This window comes from Dendrobium catenatum, unplaced genomic scaffold, assembly GCF_001605985.2.
Source record: "Dendrobium catenatum unplaced genomic scaffold, ASM160598v2 original_scaffold_212897, whole genome shotgun sequence".
Lineage (NCBI taxonomy): Eukaryota > Viridiplantae > Streptophyta > Magnoliopsida > Asparagales > Orchidaceae > Dendrobium > Dendrobium catenatum.
Genome location: NW_021531307.1, coordinates 388,770 through 404,908, shown reverse-complemented (window position 1 = coordinate 404,908; position 16,139 = coordinate 388,770). Strand labels below are relative to the sequence as shown.

Genomic DNA, 16,139 nt, shown 5'->3' with positions numbered 1-16,139 from the left:
TTTTTTCTTGGATTTGGAGGAGAAATTTCATCTTGAAGGAAAATTAGGGCAAACCCTAATTTGTGAAACCTAAGGCGTATCAAGTTGGTATCAGAGCTCTCGATCCTAGACGGCATGGCATCAAAGAAGGTAGAAGTTTTGGAGGGGGAGATGAGCCAATTGAAGGAGGAAGTGGGAGAGAAGCTTTCGTCGTTGGAAGGAAAATTCTCATCCCTAGAGGAGAGATTTGGGGGAATGGAAGAGATGATCCGTAAATTGGTAGACGCCACAGTTGCTCAATCAAATCCTAAGGAAAAGGGGAAATCGCCGATGTCAAACCCTAACCCTAATTTCTCAATTAGTCTTAATGTGCTATGCTAGTAGGATTTCATGGTGTTGCGCCTACTCCCCAATTTTTCCTTACACATCTCTACCCACTTGCTCTACTGAATGTCTCCTCTCAAGTGTGGCCGGAAGGCCCAACGTATCTTTGGGTACCTCCATGGATCCTTCAAGTGTAGCAGGAAGGCCCAATGTACCTTTGCTCCACTGAATGTCTCCTCTCAAGTGTGGCCGGAAGGCCCAACGTATCTTTGGGTACCTCCATGGATCCTTCAAGTGTAGCAGGAAGGCCCAATGTACCTTTGCTCCACTGAATGTCTCCTCTCAAGTGTGGCCGGAAGGCCCAATGTACCCTTGGGTAACTCCATGGATCCCTCGGAGTATCTTCATCTTGCCTTCCACTTCATTCTCCGTTGAGGCTGACAACCGACTAGCTACGACAAGCTTACAATGAACTATAAAGGTTTGTTAACTTCTCATGTCCCTGCACTGATAATTTCGCTTTCCCTATTAAAATGAAAAGGTTTCGTTCTTGGATGAGAAAGTGGAGGAAGGGGCTAAATATTAGAGCTATGCCTTAATTAGATATCCTATCTAAAAGAAGTCACTTTATGGAAATCTATTCCAAGCCATGAGCAAACTTTCAAAATTAAATGGTGCATTTGAATTACTCTCACTATTATATGGCTTTTTTCTCTTCAACTTTATCTGTGTTGAAGATTTTGAGATGGCGAGCAATGGAGGGTTATGATTCATTAACGATTGGCCTTTCATCTTTAAAAAAAAAAGGACTCCTGAATTTGTTCTGGTTAAGAAAATTTTAAAGAAATCCCTATATGGGTTAGATGTTTTATTTTACCTCTGTATCATTGGTTGAAAAAGGGATCTCGTAAGCTGCAAGAAAAATTTGTATACCTCTTACTATTGATCCTCTCAGCACCAAATGATTCATATTCATACATTTGCTAGGATTAGTATGCAAATCTCCACCATATTTGTCCTGCTTAACCAGATCATTATTTTAGTTAAAGGACAGGACATCTTGTAGCCTATCATTTATGAACGAAAACCCTCACAATGTGCTACTAGTGATACTTCCGCACATCACACCACCAACCATCCAAAATCTTCAAATCACTAGCCCCTTTACTAAACAAATTTCAGCATCTTGGTAGAAGCGGAAGCATCAACAGGGGGATTTTTTTCCTAGGGTCACAGCCACCCCAAAATGGTCTCCTTCAATTCAAACATTGCTCCCCCTGCTGTGGCACCAGATCTCAAAATTTCTATCACGACACCTGCAAATACTAATAGTTTTTCTTCTACTTCTTCAATTCCCAATCTTGCGAGTATCCACTCCAACTAATGGTAACTTTGATGAAGCCACTCTTCATCCTCCCAACACATCTGCTTCTAACCACTTGTCAAGCATACTTAAACTTCTTCCTCTTATAACTTCAACCTCTACCTCAATCTCTGAGGGATTATTATCACTTTAGAATGATATACCGTCCACCATAAAGAATAGGATAACTATGCAAAAGGAGAATGCCCTCCTCCATTCCTCAAAAACTGATGGCATTCCAAACATTATGATGCGGACCGCCGCCGGCCGGCAGAGGAAGTGCCGGCGACCCCGGAGCACGCGGCATCGGCCGGGAAGGAGACCGCGCGGGTCGATCCGCCGAAGGCGACGCGGGCGCGGGACTTGACGCGGAGCGGAGCGGGGGGTCGGCTTGAGCGGAACCGGTCCATTTCTGGACCGGTTTGGCTCGGGTCAGGCCTGAGCTGGGCGGTTCAGCTTGGGCAGCCCACTAGTGGGTTTGGTTTGGTCTTTTGCTTGCTATAAGTAGGGATTAAGGGGGGATTTCTAGGGTTATGCAAGAATTGAGTTTTCTCTTAGCCACCTTAGTTCCTTTCTCTAAGTTTTCTAGGGTTTGTAGTGGGAGACCTTGTCCTTCTCGAAGTGGACAAATTGTATCTTGTTTCTTTTGGATTTCTAAAGCAAAGGTTCTTGTTCTTCCTCTCATCCCTCTTGTGTTTATTTTTCTTGGATTTGGTGGATAAATCTTTTCTTTGAAGGAGCATTAGGGAAAACCCAAACTTGGGAACCCTAGGGCGTATCATTCTCATCCATGGTATGCCCTGGCATTCGAAGCAACTGCTTGCTGCCGACTGCAATTCATGATCAAAATGATCGGGAAGGCGAGTAGGATTTGGTTTTCAGTCTGTTGCAGTAATTTTATTTCACTTAAGGAAATATTATTCCTGAACTCAGGTATTTAATATAGATAAGAGCTGCTGACTGCAAATAAGAGTTGTTGACTTGCAGAATTTGATGAATAATTGTTGAAATGAGGTGTTGTTTACTTGAATTAGGTAATGTTGCTGTTGTAGGTTTGCTGAAATTGTAGAAATCAGTGGGCTGAAATTGCTGAATGGACTGAAAAGGGAGTAAGAGCTGTAGTAGTAATTGATAACCAGTGAGAAAAATAGAGTAAAACTTCAGCTAACAAAAAGGTAAGAAGCAATAAAGGTAAAAGCTGTACTTTTGCCAAAAATCAGTAAGAAATATGCTTAATTTTGAGTGTCTTGAATGGGGTTGACTTTAGATTCTCTACAATCAGTTTTTGGGTGTCATATATCAGTTGTTGAATCTAGTAGAGAAAGAAAAGGAAAAAATTTGAGAATGAGGAGAAATTTAGTAGAGGTTGTTTACAAAAGGAAAAGAAGACAAAGTATTGTAGAAGAATCAATTGATAACAAGATGAAATACCGAAACGATGCTATATAAATTAATAAATGTTTTATTTAATTGCACATCATATTTATTGTGTTTATGAGCGCATTTATTTCAGTTTACTCCGTTTATTTATGAATGAATATATATGAATATGTCATGAGGGCTAAAAAAAATTATTATTGGGAAAGTGAAATAAGTCATATATGGGGAATAAGCTCGCACAAGTAAAGGCGAAAGACCTGACGAGGTAAGCCTACACTCTCAATTCTAAAAGTTGAAAAATTGAACCTAACCTTGAATGAGAGAGCAGCTCCAATTCAAAAAGTTTGGAATTTGGACCCAACCTTGAATTGGAAAACTGAAAAATATGCAAAAGCTTATAGTTATCATATGATTTGTTTTAAGGTATTGAATAGTTGACAAGATAGAAATTAATTTTATGAATTTCTTATGATCAGTATGATATTTCAATGTGTTCTAACTTAAAGTTAATAATGATATTATTATTTATTATTCATTGTTTATGTATTTTATAGATTCTAGCTCATTAGTAGTGGTTGTACTGCAAGAAAAGCGAAGGAGCCAGTAGAGCAATAGGCGGAAAGGGTAACGGTTCTTTTATGTGTATATACTTTTTGGGTGTGCATAGAAGTTAAAATGGAAGTTGTACAAAGACTTTTGGTTATGTAAGTAAAATTTACAGGTTTTAGTAAAACTCTGTTTCATTTAAGAGGTGTATTTTATTTGAGGTATATTACATATGCTTCCTATTATGAAAATCTTGATGTGTTATGATTAGTTGTGTTAGGATAGTTTGAATAGACTATTTTTACCTTATCTAATTATGATATATGTGTTTCAAAATGGGGGTAAGTAAGAAGAATGTCTGGTCAGATTCTCCTTCTCTATTACACTCTAATTTGACTAACTGTATGAGGGTTAAAATAGGAGAAATGAAAGGGAGTGGGTTCCCAACTTGTTCGTTCCTGTGTACGTCCAACTGAGAGGGGGGATAGTGCTTCATCACGTGGTCTCTACATTCGATCTAGAGAGAAGAACATCTTGTGCGTCACATCTGGAGGAGTTGAGCGAGAACCTCATAATCTCTATGTTCGATCGAGAGAGACGAATGTCCGGTGAACCCTCTCGCGTGCGTGCGATCAAATGGGATCAGAGGCGCGTGTAGCCAGAAGATTCCGCGCTTGCATATGGGGCAAAACCATGCGGGAACGTGCAACCCTAAATCTTGCCACATGCGGTAGCCTCCTATCGCATGCGCCTGGGCCGAAACCAAGAGGAGCCAAGCAAGAGCTTGTCTCTAGACTTGAGGTCGTGCGACTACACAAGACAAGAGATCATGCATCAGGACCGAGCGGGTGAGTGCATCTGGACAGCTTTCATCTTGTTACTCTGGCCCTCGAAATTTCTCGTGTCCTCTGCATCTGCATCAAATCCTACTGGCATGCATGTCGTCACAGGTTCCAACCACTAACCTTCATCACCGGAATTTCGAAGAATACAGGTTCCCACCACTAGCCTTCATTACCAGAAATCTGAGGAATATTGGTCATTTCACCAACCTTCAATGCAAGAATTCTGAAGAATATTGGTCCTTCAGCTTCCTTCGTGTATCGAAGACCGAGGGAAGATCGAGTGGGAAGGCTCCTTTAGCGTGCGCCTAGGGCGAACCGAGCAGAGTCAAGCAAAGGTTTCCCTCAGGTGCGCGCCATTGCACAGGACAATAAATGATGCGTCAGGGCAGCATCTAGAGCCTCTTGGGAATGGCGACATTGGGCTCAGTCTTGGTTCTTGCATGCGACATCCAGAGTTGACTGAGCAGAAGCGAGATAAGTCGAGCATAGGACCTCTTACGTGCGCATGAAAAGAGCTAAGAGTTCCCTCTCGTGAGGGTTTAGGGTTGGGACAAGCAAGAGTGCAAGACCTGCAATCCTTCCACCGATCAGACTAGAGGGATCAGAGGCCTTAGATGCGCTTGTATAGGATTGACCGAACAAAAGTGTTCAGGTAGAGTCAGATGACAATTTTGCATTGGGCTGAAGGCTGGCTCGATCGAACAGGAGGAGATTTGCGTGCCAAGTGCCAAGCCAATTTAGATGTAGTTTTTAGCTACTGTTTTTGAAGAAATATATTTTTTTCCTATTGTCGGCATTCTCTTGTAGCAGCTATCCTATCTATAGCCAATGCATCCTTCATTGTTCCCTATTTAATATAGCCTTCATTACTACACTTTGCCACCACAATGGCTGAAGCTAATTTCTTCCAAAGTTTTGATCAAATGCAAGACTCTATGGTGCACCAAGGGACTTGATATCTCTACTTTTTGAGGACTAATTACCAAGCTAGGAATGACAGATATATATTCTCCAGCTTGAGAGAGAGAATTAAAATCACAGTCGTCCCTTGACACTTGATCCAACTGCCAAAATGGGAATACGTGGGAAGCTCACCAAGATCATGCCGATCTCTGATAAATCTCAATTGTTTCTTGACACTTAATCCCACGGTTAGGATGCGAATCCGTGAGAAACTCACTTGGATCGCACCGATCTCCTTCCATAATTGGGTGGCTGATTTAGTAAGGATTATATTAAGGCAATTATGCATGATTTTGTAATTATCTGTTTCTTTAGTAAGACATCTTGTATAGATTTATAAATAGGGATAGTTTTGTATAATAAAATTAAGCATTTTTCCTCTCCAATTATCTAAATTTAACATGAACACTATCCTGCACAGTAAACCAACAAAGAAAGCAATGAGCTGGCACGCATCATACATGAACTGACATGTTTAGTTTCAACCAAATAAAGTATGCATACACACATATGGCATGCAATCCAACATACATAATGATGATGAGCTTCAAAGATGTGACCTCTAATGGCAAACTATTTCAATAACAATTTTAGGAAAACAAGAGCAAACGACATAATAAAGGCACGCAAAAAAAATAATAACAATATTTCTTTAATATTCAGAGTGATTGAAGAGTAATGACTGAAGAAAGAAAACGCACAGAAAAGTCGTTTACACATGTACCTCGGTTCCTAGATGGGCAAGTAAAGATAAATGAACGCTTGATCCCCCAGAAACTGTTACTTGCTTGTATGCATCAAGGATGCGCATAAATGCCACTTTTTGTAGCTGATCCTTTTGGTCATCGGTCAGGTCTATGTTGCATAGCACCATCTTCGGAAGGAAATATTGTGAAGAGGAGACATGAGATGCTGTGGAAGGTGTCTCACTTGCATCTGTGGCTGTAGCCCTTGGGCTAAAGGTCTCCATAGAATAACTAACCGTAGAAGTGGATGGAGAAATATCAAGTGATACTACAACACCTGAACTTATGGCATGCTCTAGAGTTGCCTCCTTAATTTCATCCAAAACAAGGGATGCATCGGGTAACTCCAGCGTTTCGTTGAAACAAGTACTTGAATCAAGACCAGGTATTTTACCCTCTCCTGCTTCAGAATCGTTCTCATACAGTTGTAACCCCGCATTATTTTTCTCGATAAAGAATGAACTTGTGGCCACAGATGGATGCATCTCTGGCCCTATCAGAGCATGATCTGCGCTAGAGCTAGTGACTTTATTTTCCTCCTTAATTGTAACGTCCTCTTCATGTTTGATGTGAACTGCCTGCATGGACAGGGTAGGTCCGCCAGGCATGCAGATGACAGTAATTATCTTTAAATCACAATATCCAAATATCTAACCTGCAATATGGCATTGAAAGAAGAATAGTATAGAAAAAAATATATAAACCAACTTACATTCATATCTTGAGACAACTGTTGTGATTTTAACCGGGCTGTGACTAAAGAAAATGCACTTGATAAAGAGAAAGCATTTGAAGCAGAAGTTGAAGACTTAAGATCAGAGAGACTGCTCATGGAGTGGTTTGATTCATCCTCATCATCTGCCATAGGACTAGAAGATGGAAGATGTCGCATATTAGCCAGAACAACCTCTGCAAGTAAATCAGAAGAAATGCTTGAAATAAGAATCTCCAATGGTTCAGAAGCTTTTTCCCCTTGGGCAACCAAGGCACCAAACATTCCAACAAGTTGAAGTACTGGACCAGAGTCTCCATCCCTGGTAGAAGGCAAAGAATCGCAGGAGGCATGCTCATTCTTAACTGGTACGAGACCAATTTGAACAGAATCTTTGACAGTGGGTGATTGTCTAATCCGCTTCTCAGATACAAAATCATCTGCTAAGGCATCTTGGGACTCTTCATTTAGAGATCTTTTACGACTCAGATCACTATGTACCTCATCAGAAGCTTGCAACAAGGATTTCTCCTCCTAGATTATTTAAGCTAGACGTTAACAGGATTGCATAAAGAAACATCAACTAAATAGAGTCAAATAGGGTGGAGATGCACGAGAAATCAGAAATAAATACCTTACTAGACACATAACAACCCATAACAGTAGCTGGAGCTTCAGGACTTTTCTCATTCTTAACTAGTTCATTCTTAACTAGTTCTTCCCCAGGCTCTCCACCGTTCATGACTCTTAGAGCTTCAACCAACCGAGCACGCCACTGTAAATGTTATAACCACATAAGCCATACAAAATTCTAAGATAAAAAGAAATTCATGCCCTTAGGTCACTGATGCTGCGGCTAAATATCAGCATTCTAACAGAATTCTATATAATAATGAAACGTTCCATGAAGCATTTAGATTCAGCTAGGTTTCAATCTTATGGTAAAGCAAATATTAATGAAAGGTAGAGATATAGATAACCAAACTAAAATGGACATATCATATATCAAAAAGTTCTAGATTCTCCGCATAGGCTGTTAAACACAAGAAAAAAAATCAAAATAAAAAAAGCAGCTATATGAACCAATTTAATAAATAATGATATTGAAAAACAAGAAAATGCTACCAAACTATAAAGTTTTTTGAAACAAGACTCAAGCAATGGACAATGCAACGCAGAGCATAGAGGTTAACATTTGATGTACAACGACCACTCTTCAAATATGCCCAAGTAAAAATTTTCCGAAAGCAAGAAAATCAGAATATGATAAATCAAGGAAACCCAATATAAAAATTACCCTTAGGAGACTGCGGAATGCAAAAGGATTGTTTTTTTCTGATCAAAATCAAAGAAAAAAAAAGGAGCTTCTCAAACAAAAATGTACCTCATCACTTAAGAAATTTGAGTTTTCTGCAAATGACTAAAGAATATTCCAACTTATAATAATTTTTTTGCTGATCTTTCAACCAAAGGTCCTCCCAAAATCATAGCAAAAAGAATGTCACTTTCAACATAATCACACGCCTTATGAAACCCCGTGTACCAACAGGAGACCCTTCCTGAAAAGGCCCCAATTCCCTGAAATCTATGGAAGACCACAAATCCTATCTCCCTCAATGACACAAAAAAGAATCCATTTCATGCTTTCTACTTTCATTAACTCCAGGTCCAAATCAGAGGACAAGAAGACAAGCACATGGATTCATGACATCACCAGATTTGTAACTAAGCTACAGGAGTACTCCCTTATTCAAGATTGTCAGAGAAAATTCAAATTGTTTTTGAGATCAAACTTGACACGAGTTATAGATCTCTTGTTTGGGCCTGTATATTTTGTTTGTTTTAATGGTGAATCGTGTTTGATTTGATGTAAGATAAATTTCTTGTTGCTAAGTTTCCTATTATTTAGCACAAATTAAATCATGCTTGCATATGAAAAGCGACACAAATGATTGGATTTTTTATTTCTCAGAACCCAAGCCCCATTGACCAAAACACAAAAAATGCCATCTGAGTTCATAAAAAACCTATTCTCACCCATTTAAACATACTTCAACTTGCGGTCCTACAAATAAAAAGCAGGTTAATGGAGTAAGCTTTTGTATAGTACGATATCAAATTAGAATTTGAAAATACATTATCTTGAGTTGTTAAACAAATTTCAAACAAATTATGTCAGACTCCTATTGTGAAACAGCTAGAAATGGGTGTGAATCTAAGAAATCAAAGAGACCTACATTCGAGCATGTTTATTAACATGAAAAGCATCATGAACCAAGCAAAAGCTGATCAAATAACAAAGTGGAAATAAACAAGTACTAACAAAAACTAAATTAAAGTTCTTCATCAAGCTTTGTTCACACCACTTGCTACTAGCCATCAAATGAAAACTGCAACGAAAGGAAAGTCCATTTTATAGAGTGCTGCAATGCTATGGGAGTTGACGAGCCAAAAAAATTAAAAAATCTACCTAAATTCTTAACCTAGTCAGACGGGCATATGCTTCATATGCATCCAAATTATTAAAATGGTTCACAACAGAACAAGGCTGAGATTTAGTATTAATAAAAATGGAAGAAAGATTCCACGTGATCAACTGCTAGCAAGCATTTATATGCAAAGGGTATCCATCCTGATAAAGGCAGAGAGAATACCGGTGCTGCACTTGAATGTGTACATTGCAAACACGCCATAAAGGCATTCTTCAAGGCATGGTGTGCCCCAGGAACCTGTACTCCTTTGATAACGGACAACTCAGGATCCAGAGAAAGCAGAACTGGTAATATGCGACCATAAAAAGATGGCCTCCTCTTTGCAATAACTGAGACACTGAAAGCGTGTATCATCAAATTAGAAGGACAGAATAAGAGCATCATAAATAATATACACCATCAATTGACTATATACCATACTAATTAAAATCTAATGTAAGATAGTCTGCTTTCTTCAAGAATCAGAATATGCATGAAGATAATGTAATTAAATATCTTGTTGGTAATTTAATGATTCCAAAACATCTGGGTATCCGAATTCCAGTAAATAAATACTCAAATACAAAGGGAAAATATCAAATCAAAAGCACATTAGATTTTCCAACCCGCAATTTCAGATTGAAGTCCTTAAGATCTGATGTAAGAAAAGCAGTCTGGTAAACAGAATGAAAAAAATATCATTATTTGAGTTAACCAAAGAACACCAGAACCAAACCGTGAATTACTAAGGAATAGGTATGACATGCGACAAATAGAGCAAATGCTAGACGTTAAAATAAAATAAACCTGCTCTCTCTGCATAATAACATATGCCAAATGGCAAGCCAAATGAAAAATTAACATTCAGACAGCCTATTGTAGTAGCTCCAGATATGCTCGTTTCCATCAGGACTTCAGGGATTAATAAAAGTAGAAACTAACAAGTTATATCATCAAAGTTTGATAACTTGAAATCAAAATAATTAGCGTGTCATTAAAATAAATATCTTGCCTTCTCATTTTCCTTTCCAAGAATGAAAATAGTCTTCTCAGGAACCTCAGCTTCGTTTTCTTTTGTCAACAGGGGCACCTTGGTAATGATGTTGGAAGCCCAGTATTAGGCTTCTCATACTGAACAGCAGATCTACTCACACTCTGGCCAGCAAGGTCAGCAATGATTGGCCTTGGCTTATGCTTAAAAACCTTCTTCTTGGCCGGAGGGATTGCAACGGGTGCAATCGACAGTCTAGAGAACACGGAAGGTCTTGGTACAGTAGTGTTCTTAGTCTGAGAGCAATTAAGCATAAGTTCGTGTTAAAACCCCTATTCATTTATGTTGTCTGTTTTATGACATTTGCACAATCAGTTGCTTCAATCATATCGTGGACGACGTGGGTTGCAGGTGGTTATGAGTGGTTTTCTGCCGTAAGAGAGTTAAATGGGTTTTGGCTTCGTCAATGTGGGGGCTGGTCAGCTAATTGGCGTTCAACAGATATCAATTTTCGAGAAGTCGTAGAAATAAGATGTAAGAACTAAACCGGACAGGGCCAATTCAACTGAATCAGCCAGTTACTAATAGACATTCCGAGAACAGGAGCACGATGCGAACAGAGGGGGCAGAAGTATTGAACGGCCGAGCTCTTGTGTGTGAGGGATTGGATCTTTTGCTTTCACCATTTTTAGCAATTGATTGTGTTAGAGGATAAGAATCAACAACTCCTTCATTCCTATCGCCAAAAAAGTGGAGATGAAGAAGAAACTAGAGGAACGACCGAGGAAAGAGGGAAAAACGTTTGTTTTTCAATTGTGTATACATTGTTTCCTAATTCTTTATCTAATTAATGGAAACATTAAATTGAAGATAGGGAAGACATTTGGAAGTGGGGAGAAGAGATTTGTGAGGGAGAAAGATGAAGAATTTGAAATTTGGAAAATCCCCTCGTTGTAAGAAAAATTCCTTTCAGATAAATTTTCTTAGATTTATTATTAAATCATTTTTTTCATGAAAATTATATTTTTTTTTAATTTTAGAAATTTTGAAATGAAAGAAGCAAGTTGAAGGAGTTGAGTTCTTTAAAAATTTAACAAGAAAGGAAATTGAGGCTGAAGCTGTGACAAGGATCAAAGATTTGAAAGATTAAAGTGGGTAATTATAGTTGTGAAAATTTTAATATTTTATATTTTCTTTCGAACATGACATAGTATTTTATATCATGGTTTTACTTCAAAGGATTTACTTCTTTTTTGAAACTATCATGTGTGAAGCAATGTAAGTGTAAATGTATAAATAAATATAGATATTGTTTTAACTGAAAAATGAATGAATGAAAATGTATGTATATGTGAAAGATGTATGTATGTATGTACATATACATATATATATATATATATATATATGTGTGTGTATATTGTGTGTGTTAAAATACAGGTAAAAAGAATACATCAAAGAAATAAAAAGTAAAGTTAAAAAGTAATTATATAGATAAATATAATACATAAATGTATTAAGAAAGTATACAAACGAAGAAATGGTACATAAATGAATGAAAATCAATAAATAAATAAATGAAAAAGGGAATGTAATAAAAGAATGAATGGAATGTAATGAACCAAAGAAAGAAAATGTATTTCAAATGTTAAATGAATGAACATATATCAAAGATTATATGTATTATACTTTATGCATGTTAATTTTTTTAACAGTTACCCACTGAGTTTACTTTGTAAACTCATTCCATTAAATAAATATTTTTAGAAAACTCTCCAAAGATTTAGAAATGGACGTAAGAGAGGAGTACGTCTATAGAAAACGGCGTGCAATTGAAAACAGATAACTTATAATTTATACAAATGTTAAGTATTTGAGAAAATCTGTTAGTGGCTCTTCAGTTGAATGGAGAAAATTTTATGTTATATTACTTATGAATTTAAATGATTTGATCCTACCATCCGACTTTAGTTCCCACCTCATTAAATCGAGCTTTCAGGCCAGGTCATGACAAAAGAAGGAATATATCCAAACCTTTCTACATGACAATTTCATGTTCTAAGGGACTAAGGGAACTACATGACAATTTCATGTTCCCAGGGAAAAGGAATCGGTGTTTCAATTGGCAAATACAAGTTCAAATCACAATTGAAGTAATTTGGAAAGAGAAATTTACAACAGCTTTTCAATCTACATATCTATTTCATTCCCCCTTAGAATTCAAAGATGTAATTATTTTCTTTGGAATGCAAATAGCAGCAAAAAAACATACATGCATAGACACTATGCCCTTAAATTATTAATCGTAACATTCGTGATCATTTATTAGCATCTTATCAGTTACATTACATTTCTTTTACGTTAATGGTATTTGTAAAATTTGGTGGAATGGTTACAAAAAATATACAAACACGAATAGAACTCTTACTTTCTCTAAGAATTGAACTGCAACTAGCTAGAATAACACCTTTCGTTCATGCATAATGTGACCCTTCTATTCCATATAAAATCCATAGACATCATTTTTGCATTCACCAGAATAAAGCATTTACTAATTTGTGCACAATTCTGAAGGACGTGAACCAGATAAGAAAAAAGTACAAAAAAGGTAACAATTGGTGGGTGTTGGGACTGGGGGAATCAGATGGAATTTACAAGTTAACTAAATGGAAAGTAAGATGGTCCTAACCTATTAATCAGCACTATAACTATGGAGTTGCTGAGGAACTTCACTTGGGGAAACTTAAGTTGATCAAGCAATAGTCTCAAACTTTGACCAGCTTCAATCGCCAAATCCCCAACATTAAGGAGAGGGTGGCCTCCCTTTAACCATGATATGCTAAACTGAAGCCCTAAAATATGGTCATCTTGGTTAGAAAAATCACCAACTGTAAACTGATTTCAATTTATAACAATACATTCATGGAAAACCTAATTGAATAAAATAAATCATGTGTACCATCAATTTCTTGGGGAGGATCTGACGGCAAAGTTGGATCAGGTGTATAAAGGAGAACCATTGCCTCAATAAACTTCACAGCTAACAGCCTTACACCATCAATACCAGGCTGGCAATAGAAATAAAAATTACAAGCCAAATATGTGCTAAGAAAATGAAAAATGTAATTCCCACCATGCACATAGACATTACCTGGATTGCTAATGGAAGTACTGCATTTTTTAATTTGAGCATCGCTGCCCAGGATGACTTCAGTGTTTCATCTAACTCACTTGAATTTAAACCCTATATGAAGAGAAAAGGTAGAAATGATGATAATAGAGATGTATATGCAACTAAAAATGTGTAAAAGAAGAAAAGAAAAAAGTTACTGTTAGATGCTTGTGACAGAAAAAAAGTAAAAGCATTGGATCATTTATGATCAATGTCAACAATTATATATATGTATGTGTGTGTATGTACAAGAACACTCATGGTACAAATAACTTTGTAAATTATCAAGTAAACAAAGAAATAATCACATTTTGGAATGTTGAAAACGATTTAAAAGTTAAGACATTCAATTCCTATTAGCACAGAAAACAACTCAAATTTTATCATTCTCAACTCAACTCAAACTTTACTTGACTAGAAATTTAAATTATCGATTTTGAATTGAGGTTGTCTCAAACTCTATTCAACACAATGACTTCAGTGTTTCATTTAATTCACTTGAATTTAAACCCTAAGAGAAGAGAAAAAGGTAGAAATGATGATTATAGAGATGTGGAAATCTAAAAAAGAAAGGTCATTTCTAATATTTTCTAAAAAAGAAATGTCATTTTTAATATTTTCTAACCAAGTTTGTTTAGGTCTACCTCTACCTTTCTTAATATAAGACAAATCTAATATATCTACTTTCCTAGCCGGGTCATCGAATAGCCGTCATTTTATGTGACCAAATCATCTAAGACAACTTTCAATAATCTTATCTTCCGAGCTACTCCACCTTTTCACCTTTCTAAGACAACTTTCTATAATCTTATCTTCCAACTTTCTATACTTCAACTAAAACAACTCAAATTTTATCATTCCTCCCCCCACTAGATCTATTACCACTAAAATTACACTAAAACAAAAACTTTTAAACTATAAGGTTGGCCTCCATAATTCAAATTTACCTTCAACTCTCTATTAGACTTATCAACCAGAAGAATATCATCAGCAAAAAACATACAATGAGGTATAAGTGAGAACATCCATGACTACAGCAAAAAAGATATGGGCTTAGAGCTAGTCCTTGATCCAATCAAATTGAAATAAGAAAATATTTGGTCATACCACCTTGGGTTTCTCTTTAGGAAATAAAATTCTAATTCAAATTCAATTGAATTTGAATAATTTCCAAGGTTAAAGGAGTTGAATTAGGAAGGGTCTTAAATACTACCTTTTGAAATTTTGGTCTTAAATACTACCTTTTGAAATTTTGGAGCCAAGGAAGGGTGTTGGCCGGTGGCTTAGGAAGGAGGATTAGGGTTATGGTCGGCGGCTAGGTTTAGGATTAGGGTTTGAGACTGGTGTTTAGGAGGAGGGGGAGGGCCTTGGGGCCGGCGGTTTGGAGGAGGAGGTGGCCGTGGAACCGGTGGCTTGGAGGGGAAGGGGGCCTTGAAGTCGGCGGTTAGGAGGAAAGAGAAGGAAGGCCGGCGGCTTGTGTAAGATGACGGGGATGATCTTGGTGGAGGAGGTGGACCACAAACCCTGACGCTTCCTGCGGTTGGTGGGTATTAGGTCGCCCTCACCTAGGGAATTCACCACGGTTCTCACAAGAACTATCAAAACTCTCAAAAGAGCACAAGTGCTGAAATTTTCATAATAATCTTCATTAACCATCACAAGAATAGGAGGTTATAAATAGCTCAAAATATAAAAACAAAACAAAATACAAAAGTGCCCCCTGAGGTCACAAGCACCTATTCCTCAAGTGAGGGTAAAATTTAAAAAAAAAACAACAATAAATCAAATACAACTAATAACTCAAAATAAAGTGGTGCGATCGTGGCCGTAGATTGACGACCCCTTCTCTGGTAGACTCTCCATGGTCGAATGTCCTCATCAAATAACTTTGTAAAATCATCAAATAAGCAAAGAAATTATCACATTTTGGAATTTTGAAAATGATTTTAAAAATTAAGTCATTCAATTCCAATGAACATGGAATGGAATTCAAAATTTATCATTCTCAATCAGACTTGAACTTTACTTGACTAAAAATTTAAATTATTGATTTTAAGTTGAGGCTGACTCAAACTCTATTCAATACAACCCCAATCCCTAGGCATGTAAACAAGTCTAGGTAACTCCGTAACATCCTAAACACCACATAGGGAAGTATTGTTACTATTCTACAAATGTTACTGTTCTACAAACAATACGAGAATCTTGCATTAAGGTGCCAATAAGTGGGATGAATGTGTTTCCTTGTTTCGAGAAGCAGTAAATAATATTACAACAAAAAAATTGCTTAAATGATAGCAGTCTGACTTGAAGTAGTGCAGAACAGGCATCAAGAGTTGTGTAAACAATGATGCACAAAAATAAATAAACTTCAAAGCAACAGCTTCAGATTATAGAGTGGTGTTTATTTAGGCAGTGTGTAAACACGAAAAGTGCAATGCACGCCGCAACGGGTCTTTATTTCTTTGAAGTGCGAACCACAAACAAAGTGTGTGCTTCAAATCACTAAATAACACCTGATGTTTTTGGCAACAATGGTTTTGGAGATAATTAAGGCTGCTCTTTCTTAGACCATTTTTACTTGTTGGAATACCAAATGTCATAAATTGACCACAGAATTACATGCATAAAATAATAGTAACTTCTTATC

General features: G+C 37.1%; 1 protein-coding gene across 5 annotated transcripts in view; it reads right to left on the bottom strand.

The window, feature by feature from the left end:
• The window catches only part of LOC110092056 (symplekin), a 127,880-nt gene that overhangs the window by 105,071 nt on the left and 6,670 nt on the right, over positions 1 to 16,139 (bottom strand). For 4 of the 5 annotated variants that reach the window (XR_002302552.2, XM_028692489.1, XM_020816411.2 and 1 more), the window contains exons 3-9: positions 13,469 to 13,561; positions 13,277 to 13,385; positions 13,007 to 13,169; positions 9,513 to 9,687; positions 7,493 to 7,633; positions 6,859 to 7,392; positions 6,125 to 6,724 (exon numbers count right to left, since the gene is read on the bottom strand). Coding sequence is in view for 4 of the 5 variants with exons in the window: in XM_028692489.1 (XP_028548322.1) it covers positions 6,125 to 6,724; positions 6,859 to 7,392; positions 7,493 to 7,633; positions 9,513 to 9,687; positions 13,007 to 13,169; positions 13,277 to 13,385; positions 13,469 to 13,561 (1,815 nt within the window). In the remaining variant the exon portion in view is untranslated. Of the gene's footprint in view, positions 1 to 6,124; positions 6,725 to 6,858; positions 7,393 to 7,492; positions 7,634 to 9,512; positions 9,688 to 10,341; positions 10,551 to 13,006; positions 13,170 to 13,276; positions 13,386 to 13,468; positions 13,562 to 16,139 lie in introns of those variants that run through there. The other variant, XM_020816424.2, reaches the window with a different exon arrangement.